Source organism: Ornithorhynchus anatinus, chromosome 7, assembly GCF_004115215.2.
Source record: "Ornithorhynchus anatinus isolate Pmale09 chromosome 7, mOrnAna1.pri.v4, whole genome shotgun sequence".
Taxonomy (NCBI): domain Eukaryota; kingdom Metazoa; phylum Chordata; class Mammalia; order Monotremata; family Ornithorhynchidae; genus Ornithorhynchus; species Ornithorhynchus anatinus.
Window position 1 is genome coordinate 26,150,224 of NC_041734.1, and position 26,956 is coordinate 26,177,179.

Consider the following 26,956-nt stretch of genomic DNA (forward strand, 5'->3'; position numbering starts at 1 on the left):
GACTGTCCACAGGGATTTATTGTGATGTTCTTTGGGGACATAGATTGCTCCAAAGGGAAATAGTGATTCTTATATTTAACACGTACAGCAGAACTCTCCTCCTACTCTGCCTCATCAAGCATGTGATCTGTGAAGTACATCATTGGATGATCCAGAGGATAACTCCGGGATATAAAAAAAAGTTTTGGCAAGGCGTTCGGATGAGTCCTGGATGACTTGGATTGGGCCTTCCAGTCATGGCCAACTGAGCTGGATTGTCGTGTGGGAGTTTCACTGAGTCACAGAAATCTCAATTCCACTGTCTTCAATAGTTGGTATGTGCTCTGGTGGGAGAAAGGAAAGAAAATTCAGTGAGATTTCCAGCCCATTTTTCCAGAAAGAATGGAGAGAGAGAAAAGTGGAGCTGGATAGAGCAAACTTAGTGGACCACATCTGGTCAGGCGGATCAGCACACCTGTGGAACTGCGACGTGCACTTAGACATGCTTACCTTTGAGGTACTGGATCAGACTGTCTTGCCCAGTGGGGCCGTGCCAAAGGAAGTGGAAATGGGCATGCTAAAATAGGGCCCTCACCCAGCAAAGTTCGGTCCAAACATCAGAGGATTTTGGGTCCTGTAGATCTGTAAACCCTTTTATATCGGTAACAAGTTACTGTTAATGTCCGTCTCCCTCTCTATACTGTAATCTCATTGTGGATAGTGGACGTACCTACTAACTCTGTTGTATGGTACCCTCCCAAGCACTTAGTACAGTGCTCTGTACATGGTAAGCAATCGATAAATACCACTGATTGGTCAATTGATTGATTTAGCCAGTAGCTGGCTTGGCTAATCTATGGTCAGGCTCTTGAAATAATATGCTGCCTGAAGCCATTGTAAAAGAATAATCAGTGAGCGTATGATCGCAGAAACCCTTGGTAAGGATTGTTGAAATTCAATGGGACCTAATAGCAAAAGTATTTATTGTTCAAGAGTTTTCTTTGGGCAGTTGAAAAGTTGTTCCCTAACATAGCCTAAGGCTTGCAGCTGCAGTGCAGTTTCCTACAATACTGAATTTCAAAGTATCAAAACTCAAGCATTCTATGTTGTCTGTTTGCTGATCTCCCTACGGATTTTATCTGAAGCTACCACCCACAAAAAAATCCGTCAAGCAAATCAAGCCCAGGCAAGAACACTGAACTGTACCTGAAGATTTCCGTTTAGTTAGACATGATGTGTTTGACAAAAGCTGTCGAAAAAATAAAACAAACTCGTGTTAGGAGGGGAGAGCCAACAATTGAGGGAAAATTTAAATGATTCAGAGATAGTTTTGATGGTAAGAAAAAATCCATGAATGAACTGGTGGTGTGTTCAATCAAAATTCTGCTGTTCTGGTTTGAAGGGGGCCTGTGCTTTGCTGGGAGCTGGTCTGGGGCTTGGAATGGGGTGGGATAGAGTGAGCTGGGGAACCGCTTGAACAGATGATCTTAATCAGGAGGATGTGCAGTACTCTGGGGCAAGACTTAGGTGTCATATTTACTAAACATATTGACTACGTAATATGTCATATGTAATTACTAAACACCTACTAAATGCCAAGCACTGTATTAAGAGCTGGAGTAGATATAAGATAATCAGGTCGGACCCAGTCCCCATCCCACATGGGGCTCATATTCTATGGTGGAGGAGATAAGGTATTGAATATTACAGTGGAAAGAACTGAGGCAAGGGAGGTTAAGTGACTTGTCTAAGGTCACACAGCAAGCAAGTGGTGGAGCTGGGATTAGAACTCAGATCCTCTGACTAATAATGATGTTTCCGATATGCGCTTGCTATGTGCCAGCACTGTACTAAGTGCTAGGGTAGATACAATAATAATGATAACAATTATAATTATGGTATTTGTTACATGCTTACTATGGGCCAAACACCGTTCTAAGCGCTGGGGTAGATAAAAGATAATCAGGTTGTCCCATGTGGGGTTTGCAGTCTTAATCCCCATTTTACAGATGAGGTAACTGAGGCACAGACAAGTTAAGTGGCTTGCCCAAGGTTATTCAGCAGACAAGTGGCAGAGGTTGAATTAGAATCTACATCCTCTGACTCCCAAGCCCATGCTCTTGACACTAAGCCACGCTGCAGGTCCACGTGGGGCTCAAAGACTAAGCAGGAGGGAGAACAGGTATCGAATCCCCATTTTGCAGATGAGGGAACTGAGGTACAGAGAAGTTAAGTGAGTTGCCCAAGGTCACACAGCAGGCAAGTGGCAAAGGTGAAATTAGAACCCAGGTCCTTGTTAAGGGCAGGGAATGTTTCTGCTAATTCTTTTGTATTGTACTCTCCCAAGTTCTAAGTATGGTGCTCTGCACATATCAAGTGCTCAATAAATAAGAGTGAATGATTAGATTCTCTCACTCCCAGGCTCATGCTATTTCCATTAGGCCATGCTGCTTCCAAAAATGGTCGTCTTGTCACATAGGTAGATTTCTACCAGGGATAGGATTGCCTCAGGCAGATGGAGGCCTAGAGAATCTCTGGCCCCAGTGGTTGCCGAAGAAAGACGGTAGCCACATCAGAACCCTCGCATCAGGCCATGCCTCTCCCCGGGCCTACCTTCATAGTTAATGCAGCCATTGGAATCCTCTTGACCTGCCAGCAGGGTTTCCACCTCCTCCTCCTTCATCTTTTCACCTGAAAGGGGAATAATCCAGGAGTTCAGTCATCCCCACCCATCCAACCCTTTACTGCTCCAAAGGGAGCTGTGGAGCCTGGGAATCCATTCTATCCCAACCATCTGCCAATCCCTTAGGAATCCTGCCCTAAGAATCACTTCCCATATACTACATACTTCCCAAGTAGCATGTACCATGTATTTCCCATGGTTTTACAATCTCACAGTCTCACCAGCTTGTCCTTCCATCTTTTGAAACCTCCTGCCCATTCCCTATAATACTTCAGGCCCTTAAGAGTACATCCTTCTCTTTTGGCTCCTTTCATGGAAGTCCTGACTCTTCTTAGGTGAAAATTCATTTTCCCTCTGGGCACTCTGGTTGGAGACCTTGGACCGTCATCAGTGGGTCCCCTCTTGCAGTATTCCGCCTTTCACAGTGTTTAATGACAATGGCGGTATTTGTTTGAACGCTTACTATATGCCAAGCACTGTTCTAGGGCCTGGGGTAGATACAAGGTTACCAGCTTGTCCCACGTAGGCTCACAGTCTTCATCCCCATTTTATGGATGAGGTAACTGAGGCACACAGAAGTTAAGTGACTTTCTCCGAGTAACCTGAATGGCAAGTGGCGGAGCCGGGATTAGAACCCAGGACCTCTGACTCACAAGTCCAGACTCTTTCCACTGAGCCACGGTGTTTAGCTGGAAGAACTAACTCAATGTGCTCTGGATCACTGGATAGGGATGGGAACAGCTGGGGAACAGAGATATTCTTACCGAGGGTAGCCAGGACGTGACGGAGTTCAGCCCCCATGACTGTCCCATTGCCTTCCTTGTCAAAGACGCGCAGACCCTCAACGAAGTCTTCATAGCTCCCCTGGTCCTTGTTGTTAGAAATAGCCTGCATCATTGGCAGGAACTGTTCAAACTCGATTTTCTTGGCATTCAACTCTGAAAGAAACACCCCACTGCAAGTTTGTACTTTCAAAAGGTACTAGAAGGGAACTCAGGATTTCATTTGCAAGATCTTACTCTCTTATGTTTGCTGAGGGACAGGACCTGAAAAATCCATTCCTGACATCATTTAAAGGTAAGAAACTTCTAAATTAAAGGAAGCTTGCTAGACTGCTCACCGAAGGCCATTTCTTCCCTTCCTACCAGATGAGTTGTTTTCTTATTGACCAGTGGGATTCTTAAAAGTCCACCCCACACACATGTATGCAACACACCTGAAAGCACAAGTGTGCATCTCAAGCACATGAGTACAAAATAGAGTTAGGGATATTTTGCTGTTGCACCAGGGAGTCACAATCTAAAGTCAATTGTACACAGGCAGAATAGGGTACTGGATGAGGAAGAAATCAGAGAAACTTTGGGGTCCTCTGGGGGGGTCTCTTGGTATTTGGCCAGTGACCATATGGGCAGCTGATAGACCAGATCAAGCCAAGACATGCCCCTGGGCTAGCCTGGCTAGCTGGGGGTTGGAGGTGGGAGGAACTCTAGGAACCCTCTGCTGGTTCTCCATTGGCTACTGGCCTCATGGGAAAAGGATGGGCCGGGGAGTCATAGGATATGGGTTCTAATCCCGGCTCCCCCACTTATCTATTGTGTGACCTGGGCAAGTCATTTAACTTCTCTGGGCCTCAATTTCCTCACCTGTAAAATGGGGAATAAATTGTACTCCCTCCTACTTCATTTTTCCCCGATGACATTTGTTAAGTGCTTACTCTACAGATACAAGATAATCAGGTTGGACACGGGCCTTGTCCGACCTAGGCTCACAATCTTAATCCCCATTTTATGGATGAGATAAATAAGGCTTGGAGAAGTTAAGTGACTTGCCCAAGTGGCAGAGCTGGGATTAAAACCCAGATCCTCTTACTCCCAGGCCCATACTCTTTCCCCTAGACCCCAGTGCTTCCCCACTGTTACACTATGTGGGCCAGGGACTGTGTCCAAACTGAATATCTTGTATCTACATCAGCTCCTAGCACAGTGCTTGGGGTATAGTAAGCACCATCATTATTATTACAGGGTCTGGGAGGACAACAGATGGGTGGGGATTTTCTGGGGGCCCCCTAGGGGTTCAGACTTCCTCTTGGTCTGATCAGGACAGATGGCACCCAGTAGCACCCTGCATGCATACACACACAAACACAAACACACAGCAGCAGCACACTGGTGGTATGACCTTCATTGCTGGGGTTTCCTAGAACCTTCTTGACCTCGGCATTGGTGGGGTTGGTGCCCAGAGCCCGCAGCACATCGCCAACCTGGCCCAGTGTGATTTTGCTTTCCCCAGTCCTGTCGAAGAGGAGGAAAGCTTCTTTGAAGTCTGCAAGCCAAAGAGAAAGAGGTAGGAAGGTTATTGGCTTTTGGGAGAATAATGATGGTTATAATAATCAACAATAATACAAGAATGTAATCTGATCATTGAATTGATAATTAATAATATAATAGTCGTTAATAGTAATAATTAAGCACTTACTATGTGGCAAGTGCCGTTCTAAGCACTGGGGTAGGTACAAATTAATGAGGTCTGACACAGTCCCTGTCCCACATGGGGCTCTCACTCTAACTCAGAGTAGAAGTAGCAATAGTATATAATAATTGTGATATTTTTTAAGGGCTTCCTACATGGCAAGTACTATTCTAAGGGCTGAGATAGATACAAAGTAATCGGGTCAGATACAGTCCCTATTTCACATGGGGCTCACAGTCTAAGTAGGAGGGAGATTAGGCATTTAATCCTTATTAGACAAATGAGGAAATTGAGGCACAGAGAATGAAGTGGCTTCCCCAAGGTCACACTGTAGACATAGGGCTGAGTCAGGATTAGAATCCAGGTCCTCTGACTCCCAGGCTCATGGTCTTTCCGTTAGGTCACACTGCTCTTCTTTGGATCAATCACTTCCCACTGTCACAGTTTAACCCTTCATAAGCGTCAAGGTCTTCTCTGCCTTCCGGCCTTCTTTTTAGGCTCTCTGACCATCCTTTGGAGTATTTAAAGTGGCAAGAAACAAGGACTTCCTAGACCAACTATAGTTCAAGGCTTTAAACTTCCCCAGCCTGTAAGCTCCTCGTGGGCGGGGAATGTGTCTACCGACTCTGTCGCACTCTCCCAAGTGTTTAGTACAGTAACCGCTCAATAAACGTCATCGATTAATTGATTCATGAACTAAAATTTACCAATGTGTGGCTCAAGGCAATCTCAGAATCAGTCCTTCAGAGGTGTCCTCCTCCTAACAGACAGATAATTGCTCTCCCCCACTTCAAAACCTTATTGAAGGCACATCTCCTCCAAGAAGCTTTCCCTAAGCCCTCCTCTCCTCTTCTCCCACTCCCTTTTGCGTCACCCTGACTTGCTCCCTTTGTTCTTCATTCCCCTCATCCCCACAGCACATATGCATATATCTGTATATATCTGCATATTTAGGTATATTGATGTCCGTCTCCCCCTCTAGACTGCTAGCTCGTTGTGGACGGAGAATGTGTCTGTGGTTATACTGTACTCTCCCAAGCTTTTAGTACAGTGCTTTGCACACAGTAAGGGCTCAATAACTATGATTGAATGAATGAATGGGCATCTATTGAGGATTCACAGTGTGCAGGCCACTGTACTAAATGCTTGGGAGAGAACAGGGAGTCCTAGGCGTTTCTTCCTAAATGGAATTTTACCTTTTGGAAGATAAATTCCTTTCTAAAAGTATCTTTCTGGCTGCCGTGGTCCCCAACTCTGGTCCCTACTCAGGGTGTCTTTGTTCATCTTCTAAGAACTCTCTTTCCACGGAGACTAAAATTGCAACATAGACTTCACATGGGGATTTCTAAGTGTCGCTGCGCCATTTCCTCTACCTTCAGATGGGTTCTAATCCCAGCTCTGCCACTTGTCTGCTGTGTCATTTTGGGCGACTCCTCTGTACCTCAGTTACCTCATCTGTAAAATAGGGATTGAGACAGTGAGCCCTACGTGGGACAGGGGCTGTGTCCAACCAATTTGCTCATATCCACTCCAGCGATTAGTACAGTGTCTGGCACATAGGAAGGGCTCAACAAATACCATAATTCTTATTATTCAAAAATCAATCAACCAATGGTATTTATTGAGCACTTTCCATGTGCAGAGTACTGTACTAAGTGCTTGGGAGAATAAAACAGAATCAAAATCATATTCATGCCCACAATCAATCAATCGTATTCATGGAGCTCGTACTGTGTGCAGAGCACTGTCCTAAGTACTTGAGGGAGTACTATATAACTGAGTTGGAAGACATCTTCCCTGATGACAGAATTAGCTCATTTATTTCTTCCTCAGCCACTTCATCATTCAAGTTTTAGCCACAGATGTCTTTTGCCAGATCTGGATTGACTTTAAAAGTGTTGAGTGGACATAGAGATAAAACTAGGCCTGGATTTTCCCAAAGATTTGCCAAAGGTCAGTCCAGCACCTCTGGACTCAGTTGCTTATAGCCCTGGGACCTCTGGGTTCAGCTCTGATTACACCAGGTTCTCTGAGCTCGATTTTTTCATAACGCAATCCTACTCACTCTAACCCCAACATACTCACTGTTCCTCTTCTCATCTGTCTCAGTGCTGATCCCTTTCCCATATCCATCCTCCCTCTGGTCTGGAATTCCCTACCCCTCCTTATATGCCAGTCCACTACTCTACCCAGCTTCAAAGCCTTACTAAGGTTACATCTTCCTCCAAGAAGCCTTTCCTAGCTAAGCCCTCATTTCCCTCTCCCTCTACATACTTGGATTGGCACCCTTTAAGCACTTGATATTTACCCCACCCTCAGCCCCACAGCACTGATGTATATGCCCATCTGTAATTTATTTTAAAGTCCATCTCCCGCTCTAGCCTGTAAGTTCTTTGAGGGCAGGGAATGAGTCTACCACCTCTGTTGTAGTCTTCTCAAGCTTTTAGTACAGTGCACTGCACACAGTAAACACTTAATAAATTCTATCGATTGACTGTTTTTTCATAGCCTGGCATATTTCTGCTCTGTAGACATCCAACTCTGGAAGAACACTGAAATAAGCTTGTTACAGCTGTTTGTGTGGTCATACCGCCATCCATGGCAACAACATCAATTACATAATAACAATAATAATGATGGCATTTAGTATGTGCCAAGCACTGTTCTAAGTGCTGGAGCACTATTCTAAGCGCTATGACTGCACATTCAAAGTGAGAGCAAATTTCAAATGTGGAATTCCAGAACTGCTTGAGCCCCAAACCCGTTATTATTGCAGCAAGGGAGACTTGTTTCGGTGTCTTGAATAGGGATAGCTGACTAGAGTGACAAGGAATTTTCCCTCTCTGAATGGCATGCAAGATCAAAATTCCCTGGCAGTCGTTTGCTCTTCTCATGCACGGTGCGCAGCCAGTTCACTAGCACCCAATCAAATTGCCGAGGCCAGAATTGGTTTTTATGATGGTAAGGAAATACCTTGGAAACGAACACTTCTACTGTGCTGAGGAAGCGGCATGGCCCAGTGGAAAGAGCTCAGATCTGGGAGTCATTTCTAATCCTTGCTCTGGCTCTTACCAGCTGGATGATCTTGGGCAAGCTACTTAACTTCTCTGTGCCTTGATTTCCTCATTTTTTAAATGGGGATAAGATTCCTGCTTCCCCCCTCCTCTCAGACTGTGTGGCAGAGGGACTAAGCCTGACTGGCTCATTTTTCATACGTTCCAGTACTCGGCACATTATAAGAGCTTAATAAATTTCATTATTTATTATTATCATTATTATTATTATTTCCTCAGGGAAGATTCTAGGACCAGAAACCTTTCAAGCTTCCCAAAAGTTTTCACCACCTCAAGTTCAGGAGTTTTGTGAAATAGATTGGGATAATCACAAAGATGACCCTAGCCTTGGACTAAACCCCTCTGAACTAACCCACTGCTCCTCCAACACCTCTCCCTCAGTTATGTAGAGTTTGTGTTTTCTCAGGTTATTATTTTTTTTCCCAAAGCACAGTGAAATTTTGGTTTTGGCTATAACACACAAGGATGGGAATGCCTTAGTGTGTTCTGAGCAAACTTTGTCTCCTAAACAGATCCTAACCGAACAGTCCCTCAGCCTCTAATAACACACCAGCCAATCACAGAGCAAGTTGGTAAATATCTTTAGAGAGTTTCAGGGTAGAGAGCAGGGAAGCTAAACTGCAGTATCTTTCAGTTAAACAGTGCTATGAAAACAGGTCACACTGTACTGAATGTACTGTAGAAAAGTCGCATGGCTTAGTGGAAAGAGTACAGGCTTGGGGGGTCAGAGGACATGGGTTCTAATCCTGACTCCACCACTTGTCTGCTCTATGACCTTGGGCAATCCACTTAACTTCTCTGTGCTTCAGTTACCTCATGGGGATTAGGACTGTAAGTTCCACATGGGATAACCTGATTACCTTGTGTCTACCTGGCGCGTGGCACAAAGCACAGAGTGCTTGACACAAAGTAAGTGCTTCACAAATATCATAATTATTATTATTACTGATTAATATATTTTCCTGTTCTGACTTACCCTCTGCCCGACAGAAAAAGAAATATAATGTAGTCTCTGGTGATTTCAGTGCCCAGTGATTCACACCTCCAGAAAACAATTATCAAACATTGTCTGAACCCTCCCTGCTTCCTCATAAGGACATCAGTCAAGAACACAGTTGGGATTAACTTCTTGAGTTATTCTTTGTGATCTGATTATTTTTACAAGGGTGCATATTAAGTGCTTACAATGTTCCCAGCACAGTGCTAAACACAGGGGGTAATCATTCAGAACAAAACTCTGATCTCCCCCAGGTTCTCATCTTGTCAAACCTTCTCAGCTGAAAACCTTGACAGGCTTTTATGGAGAAGATTTAGGACCTGAAAGGGAAATTAATGAACTTGAAAGGCAGGCCCTGGAAATCTCACTTTCATTCTCACTCATTTCTGTTAGGATCTCTTCTTCCCAAGGACACACCCCCTGCAATGTCACCTCAAAGCTCTATCCCCAGAAAGGCTCCGAGATTTAGCTACTGCTGTTGCTCACCCAGACCCCGAAGTTCAAGAGGTACAGGGAAATATTCCCTGCCCTAAAAAAAGTTCCAGCAGCTTGGGAAGGGTCAGAAGGTGAAAAATGACACCTGTCTTTCAATGAGACTATCAGGCAGAGAGGATATGGGGTCACAGAGAAGGAGAGAGGCTCTTTCTTAATCGGAAACCCTTCCCTCTCTCGGATTTGAAAGATCTGAAACTCTCTGGTTAGTACTGATGGTCAGTATTGGTAGTCAGGAGATGTTGGTAAATTTAAATGAGCCATTCAACTGTGTTCTCTGAACGATCTGTATTCCAAGCTTTCACGTTAACTTTTGTTCAGCAATATTCATCTCCGACACTTGCCTTATCCTTCCCTCTCCCACCCCTTCCCTCCCCTCCCAGAAGTTATATAGTCTCTCAATGCCCCATCCCCTTTTCCCCATGAATCATAGTCAGGTTAGCCCTTTCCCTGCCAATTATTTTTGAAAGATTGCAGTTTTGCTCAGAGATGTATTTGCCCAACATAAGTAACATCAGAAAATCAGGACGAAGTGCCCGTGATTCAAATACCACCCAAACATTTCTTTATCGAAGGGCATGGGTTAAAAATCATTGCGTTCCACATACCTTCCTGCTGTTCCTTAGAGAACTCGATCTAATGGAAAGAAATTAACCACAGAGATCACTTTTTTAGCCAAACTTTTCTGGATCTGAGGACTATCCAGATCACCTCATGAGTCATCTTCCAAATGGGATCTTGAACGATCCTATTTGTCGGAGCTCAGATTTAGAATGGGTAATCCGGCTGGGCCAGTCAGTGATTAAATGTCACAGCGGTTAATCAATGAAGAGCACTGTGCAGGGTAGCGACAATTCACCCCAAGGCCATTAGAACTGAAGTTCAGCTCCACTTACCCGCAATCTGGTCAGCACTGAAGGACTGCAGTGAGTGACAAACAAAATGTAAGAAACATGAGAGAGAGAGGAGGTGCCGTTGAATATGCATTGGCAGAAGGAAGAGAGCTACTGGTGAGAATGGGCATCCTGTCTAGTGAGCTGCAACCTCCGTGGGTAGCATAAGATACCTGCTGGGAAATTCCGACAGCCTGGATCCCCGGAGGTGCTTATCCTGGGGGGGAAGCAGGGCCCGACGCTTCAGCCGAGGATGGATCGGCTCGGTCCAATCCCATCTTTAGGCCACTTAAGAGTCTGCCCCAAGCAGCCAACATGAAGGTTATTTGAAGTATTACTGCTGCAGAACTGTGGCACTTGACATTATGTAAAGCCCATTCATTGACCTCAGCTGGCTCCCGTTAGAGCCACTGGCTTCTCCCAGTCAGATCGTCCGAGACTCTCTGGTGAGAGCAGAATTGGGTTTCTACGTTTGGGCTGAGCCAACGTTTTTGCATAGAATAACCCCAACTCCTCTAACTCCGGCCTCCCCCGAGGGGGATTCGCCTTTTTCTAGCCTAATGCTTTCAAAACAGGGCCAGGCTGGCAAGCTTCGCTTTCCCCGGAGAACTAAGGGGTCCCCTTTCCCTTAATCTTCCCCTCAAATTTAACTGACTTTCTCACTGCCTTTCCCTGTGGGGCCCAGTCAGCCCGAGGTCCCTAGCCCTCGGGGCAGGCGGTGGCTGCTCTGGGGACCCACCATGATGGAGCCGGTCAGCTGCAGCGTGGTCTTGGAGCTGGAGCGGTGGTCTAGAGCTGACCGAGTCCCTGAGTGGGGGCCTCCCTGGCTGGCCCAGAGCCTTATTTATGGGGAGGGAGTCTCGTCACATCGCCCCAGCTCCGGTGTCAGGGGAAGTGGCCACACCCAGGGGAGCCTTCTGAGGCTTTCTTAGGGCAAAGGCGGAGAAGGATCGGTTTCTCCCTGCACCTGCGTGGGGGCTATTTTTAAGAAGACATCCGTGGTGCCTGGGAGAGTCCGGCTGTGGCGAGCACGGAGCTCGTCAACATTTGCTAGGTCTCTGTCTCCAGCAGATCCAATGCTGCCGTTTGGGAGGGGCAGTGGCTAGGGAGTTTCATATCGCCCTGAAAGGTCAGCACATTCCTCCCTAGCTTGGCGGTGGAATGGGCACCCAAGGGGTTGCATGCGGGCCAGGCTTGTGGTAGAGCCTGACTAAGAGAACCGACCCTTAGCAGCCTGGGCTCATTTGCTCAAACAATAGCATTATTTGCTCATGCCCTCACTGGGGTTGCAAATTAATCCTCACCTACTAACCTCTGCCACCTAAGGGGTCTACTGTCTGGACTCCCTTCCTCTCACCCCCACCCTCCCAGAGGGACTGGCTTGTTGCTGGCCACTATCCTCAGGGGTCCATGCTGAGGCTGGTTAGCTGGTCGACAATGCTTCTCCTCCCATCCCTGGGGGACGTTGACCCTGGCAGGCTTCCAGAAACCCCTTCACCTCTCCCAGCTTCCTACCCATTGCCTCCCTTCACCTCATTCTGTGTATTCTCTTCAGCAGCACCCAGGGTCCTCTTCGGGGTGAGCAACTCCTATTTCAGACCTTCAGAACCACCTCAGGCAGATGCCAGAAACGTGCTAGCTTGCAGATTCTCTGCCCAACAGGGGCTATTTTAGGGCATCACCTTATACTCTGCAGGGACCCTACTCCAGAATGCTTGAACAGGCCAAAGGCAGGTGCTGCTTTCATTAGAAATAGGAGGGGCTGACAGACACCCACCTTTGGAGTTGCCAGCAGGGTGGGCTAGGATGGGCATTTGGCCTCCTGATCAAATGTCCCTTTTCACCCTTCCTCAACTCCACAACACCACTTCATTTCTCTAAGATCTCAGGCTCATCTCTGGAGCTCAGAACAGGGTCATTATTATTTGCAGTTCTGTCCCAAGCCATCTTCCCCTCTTGTTGTTTAAGTTCCTGAATAGATTTGCTCGTCTCAGATCCACTCTGGAGAATGGGATCCTGAGAAGTCAGAGGAGAGACTGCAACAGGCCAAGGGCCAGTGGCCAATCACAATTTCAGCAGTGGGTGTGGGAACATCACTGGGGGCCTTGGGGGAGTGAAGATAGAAACAGTGTGGCTTAGCAGAAATAGCATAGATCTGGCTTCCAATCTCTGGTCGTCCACTTGTCTTCTTTGTGATTTTGGAAAAGTCACAACTTTTCTACTCCTCAGTTTCCTCAAGTGTTCAATGGGGATTCAGTACCTGTCCTCTCTCTAAAGACTGTAGTCTCCATGTAACACAGAGACTGTGCCCGACTTGATTTTCTTGTATCTACCCCAGAAATTAGTTCAGTGCTTGGATTATAATAATAATAATAATATTGCTATATTGCTAGTATTAAGACAGGTGAGGGCACCTTATAGTAGGGGCAGGAGCTCCAAGGTTGGTTAGCAAGCTTCCTGCATTTTAGGTTTTGACTGAGGGAAACCAGCATTTCAGAAGTAGGACATGGTTTCGGATAATGATTTGATTTCCTCTGTGGGCTCTCGTTAGTAGCACACAGCACTTTGGGCCATAGACAGAGTTAAAGAAGCTCCTAATTGGAGCACAAGCCTGAATGGCATTCCCGGGTTTGAGCAGGCCCAGTTGGAAGGGAAAGCCCTGCTATGATTTTTTCATGAGCCATTTTTTAAGGATTTATTACATGTCAAGTGCTGTATTAAGTGCAGAGGTAGATACAGGATAATCAGGTTGGGCACAGTCCCTGTCCCACTTGGGGCTCACAGTCTGTGTCCAAGTTTCCTCAGGACATAGAGATCAAGGCACAGACATTGGCTTTTGCCTTTTGGGGCTAGTCCTCTGCCTCCAGGCCTGGCCTAGACCCTCCCCACCTCCCCTTCCCCCTCTAAAAAGGACTTGTCCAGGGGCCAGTAATTGCCAGGGACTTTCAGGAGAGGCCTGAGGAGTGCTGAGGAGGGTGGGGGATTTGAGAAGAGGGGTTGAGGCCAGGGACATGCCGCAGCTGTGACTTCTCATAACATTTTATCAACCGCCTTGCTTATTCACAAGAGTTATTCCGGCTACTAATTTTGTATCTGTGCCTTTCATGTTTGCTCCTCTTTTGAAGATTTACACCCACAGTTTTCCAAAGTATGGAGATCAAAATGAATTTTGCAGATGAGAATTTAGTTTCTGCGGCCACAGGGGTTCCCATGACAGCCTAGTGAGAGGGTTACGGGCCTAATTATTGAATATAAGTGGACATTGGAATGGAGGCATCAAACCATCTCTTGCCTTAACTCACTCAGTATCTGTCTCAGCCGCTCTGCAACAGAGAGCACTGCTCTTAAGACATATAAAACAGCCAAAGAGGTGGGGGCAAACTCTCTGGGGAACCTTGCCACACTCCTATTCTGCAATCACAAGTACTCGTGTGAAGGAGGAATTCTCTCTTAGTAGTTAGTTAAGTCTGTGAATGCAGCAGGCCACTGGGGAAGGTCTCTGTCTCTCCACCCACTCAAGGGAGCCTAGAAGGGGAGACTGAGTTCTGCAGCCCCTTAGTGGTGACAGGTCCACCCCATCCCCATACTATATTCTTTCCCATCAGGAGATTGAGGGAATTGAATTTCCATGGGGCCCAGGGCCAGGCTCCCAAACTGATCAAACAGATTAGCTTCTCTCTCTTTCCTAGGGGCGGGATGACAGAGGGCTGCCAGTTGCTGAGAATGTTTTGCTGAACATATGAGTAAAATGGTCAGATGTTTTTTCTGACAGAAACTAAGCAGGTATGCCTGGGGGTGGAGCCCAAGGAGGTGACAGTGAAATGGCGGGGGTTGGAGCAGCAGAGGCTGCAGACCCCAGAGTGTTATTATGGGCTTAATGGACGGGACCATAAAGCCCATAAAAATTGGGGAAGCAGCATGGCCTAGTGGATAGAGAATGGACCTAAGAGCCAGAAGGTCATGGATTCTAATCCCGATTCTGCCACTTGTCTTCTGTGTGGTCCTGGGCAAGTCACTTCACTTCTCTGTGCCTGAGTTATCTTGTAAAAATGGGAATTAAGACTGTGAGCCCCATGCGGGACAGGGATTGTGTCCAACCCGATTTGCCTGTATACACGTCAGTGCTTAGTACAGTGCCTGGTTTATAGAAAGTGCTTAACAAATACAACAATTATTATTATTATTATTAGGACTGATTTTTGATTCACATGGCCTAATGGAAAGACAATGGTCCTGAGAGTCAAAGGAACTGGGTTCTAATTTCAGCTCTGCCACTTGCCTCCTGTGTGACCTTGGGCAAGTCACTCATTACCTTATGCTTCAATTTCTTCATCAGTAAAACAGGGATTAAATCCTACTCCCTTCTACTTAGACTATGAGCTCCAATATTTTACCTGATTATTTTGTACATTCCCCAGTGTTTAGTATAGTGCTTGGTACATAGTATGCATTTAATAAGTACCATAGGTATCATTTTCTGGACTGCTCATGAACCGACAGTTTGCAACTCCATTGGAAGACTATATAATCACCTCTTGAATTGCCCCACATACGTTCTTCTAATCCCAGTGATAAAACTCCATTAAGGCAGAAGACAAGGCACAAGATGAAGCAGCATGGTGTAGATGAAGCATCATGGCATAGTGGATAGAGCACAGGCCTGGGAATCAGAAGGTGATGGGTTCTAATCCTGACTCCGCCACCTGTCTGCTGTGTGACTTTGGGCAAATCACTTAACTTCTCTGTGCCTCAGCTATCTCATCTGGAAATTAAGATTAAGACTGTGAGCCCCACATGGGACAACCTGATTAGCTTGTATCTACCCCAGCACCTGGAGCAGTGTTTGGCACAATAATAAGTGCATAACAAATACCATAATAGAAGCAGCGTGACCTAGTGGAAAGAGCATGGGTTTGGGAGTCAGAGGTCGTGGGTTCTAATCTCAGCTCTGCCACCTGCTGGCTGTGTGACTTTGGGCAAGTCACTTCACTTCTTGGGGCCTCAGTTACCTCAACTGTAAAATGGGTATTAAGATTGTCAGCCCTTCCTGGGACAACCTGACTACCTTGTATCTCCCCCAGCACTTGGCACATAGTACGTGCTTACAAATACCATTAGTTTTATTATTATATCTGCAGAACGTTAACATTACTGAAGCTTCAGAGCTTGTATGAGTTGCTGGGAAGCATTTTTGTATGAGTTGCTAGGAAGGATTTTTGGTGCAGGGACAGACGACTTCCTCTCATTTCCCAGTGCTTTGGAAACATTCCTCAGTTGGGATGATTAGACTGTAAGCCCGTCGATTAGACTGTAAGCCCGTCAAACGGCAGGGACTGTCTCTATCTGTTGCCGACTGTTCATCCCAAGTGCTTAGTACAGTGCTCTGCACATAGTAAGTGCTCAATAAATACTATTGAATGAATGAACAGTAAGGGAGCTTCTCAAAATGAAGGAGACAAACTCTGGGAAATAGCATGGATGAATAGGGCAGTCAACTAGGATTTCTACTGTTGGATAATTGGAATAATGGCAAGAAGCCCATAACTCAGTGAGGCTGGGTGGTGTGGGATAGGGGCTACCCTAAAGTAGAGAGCTTGGGGATGGAAAAGATGAGGCAGCTTTCATAGAATCAGATCCTGGCAAGGGTAGAGGGGATGCAGCATTTATTCAATCGCATTTATTGAGCACTTACTATGTGCAGAGCACTGTAGTAAGCGCTTGGAATGTACAATTTGGCAGCAGATAAAATCCCTGCCCAATGACGGGCTCACAGTCTAAACGAGTACCACTAATAATAATAATAACAATAATAATAATAATGTTGGTATTTGTTAAATGCTTACTATGTGCCGAGCACTGTTCTAAGCGCTGGGGTAGACATAGGGGAATCAGGTTGTCCCATGTGGGGCTCACAGTCTTAATCCCCATTTTACAGATGAGGGAACTGAGGCACAGAGAAGTGAAGTGACTTGCCCACAGTCACACAGCCGACAAGTGGCAGAGCTGGGATTCGAACTCATGAGCCCTGACTCCAAAGCTCATGCTCTTTCCACTGAGCCACGCTGCTTCTCAACTACTACTGCTACTACTAATTATGGTATTTTTTAAGCACTTACTATGTGCCAGGCACTGTTCTAAGCTCTGGGGTAGATACAAAATAATCAGGCCAGACCCAGTTCCTGTCCCACATAGGGCTCACACTCTTAATCCCCATTTTACAGTTGAGGGAACTGAGGCCCAGAGAAGTTAAATGACTTGCCCAAGGTCACATAGAAGACACGTGGTGGAGCTGGGATTAGAACCCATGACCTACTGACTCCCAGGCCCCTGCTCTATCCACTATGCCACGCTGCTTACTAGTACACCTAATAATAATAATAATAATAAAATAATCATCAGAAAAACTTCCAGCGAAGGAGTTTAGACTACCTGACATTTGTTACATTATATAAAGGAAAGACTTCACTCCTGACAATCACTGTAGCTCTTTGCCCCCTCCTATCCTACTTTGCCGCTTTCCTTCTACAATCCATCACACTCGCTTCAGTCTTCTAATGCCAACCTACTCAATGAACCTTCATCTTATCTATCTTGCCACTGATCCCTCATCCACATCCTGTGGTTGCCCTGGAACTCCCTCTCCCTTTATATAGAGAAGCAGCATGTGTAGTAGTAGTAGATAGAGCACGGACCTGGGAGGCGGAAGGTCATGGGTTTTAGTCCCGGCTTGGCCACTTGTCTGCTGTGTGACCTTGGGCAAGTCACTTCTCTGGGCCTTGGTTACCTCATCTGTAAAATGTGGATTGAGACTGTGAGCCCCGCCTGGGACAGGGACTGGGCCCAACCTGATTTGCTTGTATCCACTCCACTGCTTAGTACAGTGGCACTCACATTGTAAGCACTTAACTAATACTATTTCTTTTATTTTAACCCATAGACCTCTCTTCAACTTCAAAGCTCTGTTAAAATCACATTTCCCCTAAGAGTCTTTCCCCGACTAAGCTCTCATTTCATCTATTCCCTCTCCCTTCTGCTGCAAGAGTGATGCACCCCATTCTTTATTCACCCCACCTTCAGCCCCACAGGACTTATGCACATGACCATAATTTTTTTTAATATCTGTCTCCCTCTCTCTCTCATGGGGAGGGAACAGGGCTACCATATCTGTTATAATGTACTCTCCCACAGCTTAGTACAATGCTCTGCACACAGAAAGATTGATTGATTGATAAAGGCTTTGGTTCAGCAATCTGGTTTCATGACAGCCCTCAACTAAGAGAAACCAAGAACAGGGAAACTACGGAATCAAAGGGACTTCTCAGGAGTCAGATTTAGAGAGCAGTAATCTATGCCATCATGAGAGATTTAGAGTTGGTCTGAACCAACATATCTTCAGAAGGCCCAGCTAGAGGAGTGGATTTCCTTGGGTTCCTGGTCAAGACCGAACTAAGGCTGAGCCTGGAAGAACTTAGGCAGGGAGTCTGAAGCTACGATGACCCCTAGTGCCAGAGAATGGTACTCCAACAGATGGACTCTCTGCAGGAGCATTTTAGCAGAGCAGAGAAGACCTCTGGCCAGGGCCATTCATAGACTCTTCTGCGATTGTGCAGTATTAAAAAGTCTACCTGATTCATGGACAAATTACAAAGGGTTCCAGAATGGAAGAGTAGTTGGGTTGGGAGGAGAAGATTCCTCTAAGAAAAATGGATTTTGGATACTGAAATCTGTTTTTGTAATATTTGGATTCATTTGGGCAAGTTTAGGTGCCTGTTGTCCACTGCACTCTGCCACTTTAGTGGTTTCTGGGACTTGGGATATTAATTAGACCAGGGACATGTGGGCAGGGCGGGAAGATGTTGGCATCTGTGGCTCCCCCTTGAGTTAGTTGCCTTGGGGTTCTAGATTGGTAAAGCGCTAGGAACTACCATCCTGAACTACCCTCTAGCTCTGCTCTGCCTCAGAGATAGCTGGGACTCAAAAATCAATGGCAAAACTCCCATTCTGCTACCCTCCATACTCTGTGGGGAGGGGCGGGGGAGAAACGAGGACATTTTTTCTTCCCTGGCCCAGATCTATATCCCTTATAAGGGTGAGCTGTTTTCCTTAGTATTTATTCCTGTCCCCTGGGGCCATTTTATATTAGAGAAGGTACCAAGCTCCTTGGCAGATGAAATCTGAAACCCAGATTGGAATTTTATAGCTATGGCTGGAAAAGGGGCAGGAAAAAATTCTGTTTTATCGGCAGACTAAATGGAACCCTTTGTAACTTGTCCATGAATCAGGTAGACTTTAATCCTGCACAGTTGCAGAATAGTCTATGAATGACCCTGGCCAGAGGTCTTCTCTGCTCTGTTGAAATGCTCCTGCAGAGAGTCCATCTGTTGGAGTAGCATTCTCTGGCACTAGGGGTCACAGACCTTCCTTCATCAGAGATCAATGAGCCGGGTAGCACCTCGTACCCAAGTATGGTTTGGATTTGATGCAAGAGAGAACATTTTTTTAGTAGCATTTGTTAAGCGCTTACTCTGTCCCAGGCACTGTACTAAGCACTGGGGTAGTTTCAAGATTATCAAGTTGGATACAGTCCCTGTTTCACATGGGGCTCACAGTCTTAGTCCTCATTTTACAGGTGAGGTAGCTGAGGCACAGAGAAGTTAGGTGACTTGCCCTTGGTCACACAGCAGACAAGTGATAGAGCTGGTATTAGAACCCATGACCTGCTGACTCCCAGGCTCGTGCTTGATCCACGGTCATGCTGCTTTGACCTTCCCAGGGCCTTCCACCCAGCAGGTAGAGAGGGGAAGAAATGCAGGTGGGAACTCTGGACAGAACTGACTAGTGCTTTTCTCTAACAGATGTGCTATATCAGTGGGATTTATGTTGGAGTGGGAAATCACAGTCTTGTTCACCAGCTGAAAAGCTCCAGGGAGTATCATGACTTCCAAATTCTATAGGAATCTTCCACTTCTTGGCTTCCTTAAATCAATAATAATAATTAGGGTAGTTTTTTTTTAAAAAAATGGTGTTTATTAAGTGCTTATGGTCTGGGCTAGATGCAAGCCAAACAGGTTGGACACCGCCTATGCCCCACAGGGCATTCACGGTCTTAATCCCCATTTTACAGATGAGGTAAATGAGGCCCAGAGAAGTTAAATAACATGCCCAAGGTCACATAGAAAACAAGTGGCAGAGTTGGGATTAGAACCCAGGTCCTCCTGACTCCCAGGCTCATGCTCTATCCAGTAGGCCATGATGCTTCTCTTTGTCGAGTGCTTACTATATGTCAAGTGCTGTTTTAAAGCTCCAGAGCAGGAACAAGATAATCAGGTCAGACACTGTTCCTAAGCCCCTTAAGGGATGGGATTTCAATGCTCAGCATACAGTCAGCACTTAATAAATATTACTCTTACTACTATCTTATTACAACTGTCCCGTGTTCTGCCCACAGTCATTGCTTAATCAATACTATTCCTACTACATGGAGCTTACAGACTAAGGGGGAGGACAACCAGCTTTTCCCCCTGGTGAATGAAGTTCAGGATTTTAACTCTCCCAAAGTTGGACCCAACATTTTTGGCATTTCCAAAGAATGATGGTGCCATTAGTGTTTTTATGACGCAAGTATGGAGGGGTGGAAGCTGGATGGTTGGTCCGATTTGGTGGAGGTACCTAGGGCTTGTGCTGGTTTGCGGGCTGGGCTTTCCACTCCTTTGAAAGTGCCCTCGGGGCCTAGGGGTGAAGGGCAGTCTTGCCCTCCCTAGGGTCCTTGGTTCACACTTCTCTTCAAATTTGCCCAGGGGGAGAAGGGCCCACCTTGGCAGCCAATGGGAGACGGTGTGGCCACCACTTACAGCCGCAGCGCCCCCTAGTGGCCAGATGGGTTCTCCCTGCTGTGGGGCTGCAGCAAGTGATTCCTCTTGCCCAGACTCTGGTCTTGTCCTTTTAGAGCTGAGGATGGGAGCAGAGTATGTCTAGGCAGACAGGGGGATTCTTCTCTCTCCCTAGGGATCATAAGATGGGGGCATGTCTGAACCTCTCTCTTCTAACCCCTCACCCTGGGGAGAATCAGGCTCAGAAAGTTTGTCTTTATTGTCTTTCCTCCATTATTTTTCCTTAACTAGAGTGGGTTCAGGCCAACTTAAAATGGGAGGGGTGGGTTTTGGGAAATGAATTGGACAGTCCTTGCCAAGTTCTTCATTCCAGAGGAAACCAGGTTTCTGAGGCCCTCGTGAGACAGGGAATGGGTTCTATCTGCTGATCTCTTATCTGCCCCAGTGCTCAGTACCGTGCTTGGAACATAATAAGCCCTTTACAAATCCCACAGTTATTTGAATGGGGAGCTCAGAATTCCTTTTCCTGGGAAGCAAGAATGGAGCCTTCCATTTTAAAATGACTGAAAATCCTTTTCCTTCCTGACTCTACTCTTTGGGCTGGATAGGTCGCCTTGTCCACCAGCCCTCTTAGGTGATTTCTGTCTTAGCTGTCAGAGGCACAGACTAGAATTCAGGGAGGACCACTGACTTCACCTCCCCCATCTCCCAGTCTGGTTCTTGCCTGTCTATGGCAGCTGCAGGTGCCCTCCACTAAAGCAGACCTAAAGCAAATCTGCTTTAGCATGGAAATAGACTCCCCTGTTCAGACCACAAAACAAAGCCAACAGGGTCTCCCTCCAGTCACCAGCACCCCAAACATCCCAGGGATGCTCCCAAACAGAGTGGACCCATCATTCCCAGCCCCAGGCCACTTTATATTTCCCCAGACAACACTGGACCACAAGGCCTCATTGACCATGCCACCCGACCTGCTTGTCTTTTCTTAGGAAAGATGGCGGTGCTGAAGCTCTAAAATGGATTTCTGCCTTCGTGGCTTCATTGGAGTTGGTAACCCTGCCTGCCACTAAGGTCCCTTGCCTCTATGAGCTTCGTAGATCCAATCAGCATTCTTTCTGCCAGTGCATTTCATGGGGTTACCTCTCTCATAATGGCACATGTAGGTCTGTCAGAGATGACCTGGTTGACTGGTAAACAGAACAAGCGTTACAAGGGAGGAGCTGTTAAGAGCCATGGAAGGGCTCATCTTTCTGTTTAGAGGAAGAAGATATGCTGAAAGTGGGCATCATGCAAATGGTTTACTTACCAGTCGGTGGTCTTTCCACCTGTCAGGTGCCCGGATACAGCGCTGGTCTACACCTCTCGTGGCTCTTCTCCACGGAGTTGCCAGGCAGTCATTTTAGTGGTTGGGATTGTTTAATGGAGCCAAAGGGGCTGGGCCCGTCAGTGGCCATCTCAAGCCCGGTCGAGCCACTGATGGGAACCATTCACGGGAGAGCAAACAGAAAACATGCAATGCTTCCAGCATCCAAACCTCAGCAGGTTGAGCGCTTTTGTAAAGGGACTCGGAACCCAGTGCAGGGAAGGAGAGAAAACAAAAAATAAGCTGTGCTCTGCCCCCCATGTCCAGAGTATCACATTCCCCAGCCTCGGAGCCAGCTCCAGAATCGAGGCTGGCTGCGAGACTGCAAGGCATTTTGCAAAATGGAAAGTGCACGACCAGGGGTCATGCTCAGTTTTATAGCTATCAGCAATTCTGAAAGGACTTACTCAGAGTCCAAAGGACTAGCAGCTTTTCATTGGTTGGGAGTCCCAGGGGGCAAAAGGGAATTGAATTTGTGGTCTGGTGTCTGGTCCTTTTAGCCTGAAATGTCTTCAGGACTGTTGCTGGGTAATGAGGCCAAAGCCTGGTAATAGTTTCCAAGGTCTAGGCAATAGCCTGAGGGTAAAAGAGTCTGAGGGGCTGGAGGGGGAGGGCCTCTTGCTTGCCTCTGCCATGGCAGGGCACTACGTATGCGGGTATGTTCTGAATTGCATGGTTCCTGGAAGGAGAGGTGAAGCCTCTCCTGGAATGTTGGAGGAGGAAGCTTGGCTCTTTCCTTTGATCTCTGTACCCCACTCACTCCTTCCAAGGGCACTCTCTTTGTAAATAAAAGATAATTGAAACAGGATGAGGAGCCCTGGCATCAGTAAACAGGATTTAACTCGGGAGCCTTTCCACACCAGTCCCAATTAGTCCTGATTCCTCCTGAGATCAGAATCAACATTGTTAATGGGATACAGGTTCAGTAGCTTTCTCTGCTTCTAAAGAAGAAAACCGGGTTGCAGATTTCGTGGATGAAAAGGTGTAGATATTCTTCTTCTCCTTCCTATTTAGACTGAGCCCTTGTGTGGGAAAAGGGACTATGCTCATCTCCTCCAGGAGGCCTTCCCAGACTAACCCTCCCTTTTCCTCTGCTCCCCCTCCCCTCCCCATCACCCCACTCACTCCCTTTGTTCTACCCCTTCCCCACCCCACAGCACTTGTGTCTATATGTACATTTTTATAATTATAATTCTATTTGTTTTTATTAATGATATAGATATATCTATAGTTCTTTTCATTTATAATGATGCTACTGATGACTGTTTACTTGTTTTGATGTCTGCCTCCCTGTTAGTCTGTTGTGAGCAGGGATTGTCTCTATTTGTTGCTGAATTGTACTTCCCAAGCACTTAGTAGTGTTCTGCACACAGTAAGCCCTCAATAAATATGAATGAATTAATGAATGAGCCTGTTTTTTTTGTACCTGCCCTAATGCTTAGTACAATGCTTTGCACCTATTAATCACTTAACAATTGTCACCATTATTATTAATCTGTTTTTTTTCCTTTCTGATCATAGGTGAGGGATCTGGGGTGAGAGCTGAGACAAGAGGTGAAGCAGCATTTTGAGAGATGATTTCTGCTGATTTCCAAGAACTAGAAGCAATCTAGTTCCAATCTGAATATTAATAAGGCTGTGGACTTCAACTCGTCCATTCGAGAAAGTTTGCTAAATAACAGTGCCTGGCTGCTTCCTGATGCCACTGACGTACCAACTGAGGTGTTTGGTTTCCCTTTCTTATCCCAACCTAAAAAAAAGAAAATGAGTGACTCTTTTCAGAGATACAGAGGATAAAAAGGGAAAGAGGGAGGGATGAGAACTAAGAGAAAGCTTCCTGTCTTCATGGAATGTAGAAACAGATTAATCAGTGGTATTTATTGAGCACTTATTTGGTGCAGAACACTGAACTAAATGTTTGGGAGAGTACAGTGGAGTATATGGACACAATCCCTATCCTCAAGGAACTTAAAATGAAGCAGAGGGGACAGACAGAAAAATAAATTCCAGGTAGAGAAAGCAATAGAGTATAAGGAAGGGCATGAAAGTGCCGTGGGGTTGTGGGGTGGTTTGAGTGTCAAAGGGCTTAGGTCCTAACCACCGACCATACACGTGTCTTAACAGCGTCCATGCATCCCACGAGTGGGAATGTCTTTGATAGCTAGTCAAGCCTACCTTGGCTCTAACAGTCTGCTGCCCTCACTCACTATTAGTGTTAGGGCCCATACTCTGCCCATACTAAGCATAAGTCTCACAGCATTCTGCAACTTGTAGTATGAACAGCTCCTGAAGGTTGGGTACTTTAACCCCACTCTCTCGCCCAGTTGTTGAGAGAAGGGGAAGGTGTGTAAGCTTAGGACAGTGTCCCAATGCCCAGGTTTCAACCAATCAATGGAATTTAGTGAGAGTTTACTGTATGTAGAGCACTGTGCTAAGCATTTGGGAGAGTACAGTACACTACAATACAGTAGTGTTGGTAGACACCATCTCTGCCCATAAGGAGCTTACAATAGAGAGGGTGAGACAGATATTAAAATACATTGCATTTAGGGGAATGGCAGAGTGTAATGATATGGACATAAGTGCTGTGGAGCTGAGGGAGGGTTCAGTCATTCATTCAATAGTATTTATTGAGCGCTTACTATGTGCAGAGCACTGTACTAAGCACTTGGAATGTACAAATCGGTAACAGAGAGAGTCCTGCCCTTTGATGGGCTTACAGTTTAATCAAGGGAGACAGACAGACAAGAACAATAGCAATAAATAGAATCAAGAGTCAATAGAATCAAGGGTTGAGCATCAGCTGCTGCCATATATATTAAGGTGGCTACCATAGTCTTCTGATTAGTTTAATTATTAATAGCAATCCAAGTGCACCATCAGCTTTGGACTGGCCTATTTAAATGGTATTTGTTAAGCACTTGCTATGTGCCAGGCACTGTATTACTAAGTGCTGGGGAAGATTCAAGCTAATCAGGTTGGACATAGTCCATTTTCCCAGGTGGGGCTCACGGTCTTAATCCCCATTTTACCAATGAGATAACTGAAGCACAGAGTTAAGTTAAGGGACTCACCCCAGGTCACCCAGCAGACATGTGGGTGAGCCGGGATAAGATCCCAGGTCCTCTGACTCCCAGGCCCGTGCTCTCTCCTCTAGGCTATGCTGCTTCTATCTAATGATAGTGCTAGGTAGATTTGTTATAGACTGTTTTAGACCTGAAACTTCAGAGTGCATCTGAAGACACGTTACAAGGAGGAGCAGTATTGTTGGAAGTTTTGTTTCCTCCAGGTGAACTGGGCCAAGGGATAGGTTATTTCCTAAATGGTCCAGCCTGCATTATCTCCATAAATAGATATTTATAAAGTCACTTTAGTTGTCTGGCCTAATGGAAAGCGCATGGGACCGGGGGTCCAGATACCTGACTTCTCATCCCAGCTCTGCTACAGGTCTGCTGTGGGACCTTGGGCAAGTCTCTTTTGGGGGCCCTCTCTTAGCTCATCTGTAAAGTGGGTATAAACTGTGAGCTCCGAGTGGGATGGGGACTGTGTCCGATTGGATAACTTCGTATTTACAGTCCTCTAGACTGTAAGCTCCTCGAAAGCAGGGAACGCATCTACCAACTCAGTGCTTGACACACAGTAAGCATTCTATTAAATACCACTGACCACCCAGTGCTAAACCCAAGGTAGGTGCTTAACAAATTCCTTGATTATTATTAATTATTGATTGATCCAGGTTTTGATAATCCTATTTTTACCCCAGTGCTTAGTACATAGAAAGCACTGGATAAATGCCTTGATTTCTATTCTTTATTAACTGATCCAGCTTTACCAAACCCATTGTAGTTATGAATACCCTCCAGCTCCAGCTCAAACTTCAATTTGGGGCTAATGGGGTATCGGAGGGTTGAAATGCGAACTGGACATTCATTTCTTCATCTCATCTCAACCACTGCAGGTCGCTCAACTAAATTTTGACTCACAAATGCCAAAACATGAAATACTAAAAGTATGATGTGGTGAATGTTCTTAGCCTAGGCCAGTGTGGGGACAAATGAAATTTTAGTTAACCTCAGGTAGGAGAGACTTGCTTAAACTGAGACTCCTTACTAACTCCTTCACCCTTGAGCTTTACCATATAAGGCAGGGTCCTGAGACGGGGACTCTCAAATGGGAATCTGACCTATCGGAGTGCTGAGAAGGCAGAGGCGCGGTCTGGCAGAGAGGAAGGCAAATTTTTGGCTTGCTCTCCTTTGCCTAATTCCGAGCCCCTCCGGATCAGCCGTGACTTCAGGCCCAGCACAGAGCTGACGCTAGTTCATTCATCTCTTCCATCCAGCATGCAAAAATCCAAAGACACATTTTAATCAGGAAGGTGCAAAACCTGCTTGTAATTTTCTTCTTGTTCGTTAGTTTCATTTATCAGAAATGGGCAAATTAGGAGCAAAATCCATAACTAGGAATACCGTTAAAGTCACTGAAACACTTGTGCCTATCATTTTCTGCATCAGGCTAATTTAGGTAGGGTCAAATTTCATTGCGTCCAGCTCATGAGGATCATGGTCTGAATTGCACAGATCTTCTCTTAAGGAGAAGACTCAGAGCAGCTGTCCAACACAGACATCCAGGAACACCACCCATCAGCTGCTCCCAGATCCCGGAAAAAAGTCAGAGATGAAACTCTCATGGGAGCGATTGCCGTTTTCCTCCGGCCCCGCCAAAGGGACCAGGTTTTCCTGCCCCTATAAAGAGCAAACCGGCATTCACTTGAAAGAAGTCTGATGCCCCAGATCGAGAGCTCAGGGTGAGAGGACCTGACTCCTGATCCGGTTCGGTGATGGCAGGTTTCCTTTCCGCAGATGTGTTTACAGAGGCTCGGCAAGGAGGCCCCCAGAGCGGAACCGTTCACAAAGAAGAAGGCCGACCGGTCCTGCTCTCCGACCCTGCCCCCCACATCCCTCCTCCCCCCGCCTTCCGTGCCCACGATTGCTAATGCAAATTTCACAAGTTCCTTATTGGCTAAGTTTTTCAGTGACCAAACAATTCATCCATTTACCTTGATGGCAGAAAGGTCAATTTTCTCTTCCTTAGGCTTGGGAGGTGGAGCTGGGGCCGGGGCCGGGGCCGGGGCTGGGGCTGGGGCAGCAGCCTTCTTAACGTCCTTCTTTGGTGCCAT

The 26,956-nt window shown here is 46.2% G+C and overlaps 1 protein-coding gene across 1 annotated transcript; it reads right to left on the minus strand.

Annotated features, from left to right (window-relative positions):
• MYL1 (myosin light chain 1) lies at positions 1–26,956 on the minus strand. The gene is made up of 7 exons (XM_029069342.1): positions 26,837–26,956; positions 10,303–10,330; positions 4,841–4,984; positions 3,427–3,600; positions 2,593–2,670; positions 1,186–1,228; positions 1–323 (listed from the first exon to the last, which is right to left on the minus strand). The coding sequence occupies exons 1-6, from the start codon at positions 26,954–26,956 to the stop codon at positions 1,200–1,202; spliced, it is 573 nt and encodes a 190-aa protein (XP_028925175.1). The 3' UTR covers positions 1–323; positions 1,186–1,199.

Excerpts from the sequence above, each read along its gene's own strand:
- MYL1 (XM_029069342.1), bottom strand. The coding sequence starts at position 26,956 with ATGGCACCAAAGAAGGACGTTAAGAAGGCTGCTGCCCCAGCCCCAGCC. Across the intron at positions 4,985-10,302 it reads CTCTAAGGAACAGCAGGAAG|ACTTCAAAGAAGCTTTCCTC; the intron begins GTATGTGGAACG and ends TTTGGCTTGCAG. Across the intron at positions 2,671-3,426 it reads TCACGTCCTGGCTACCCTCG|GTGAAAAGATGAAGGAGGAG; the intron begins GTAAGAATATCT and ends TTCCCCTTTCAG.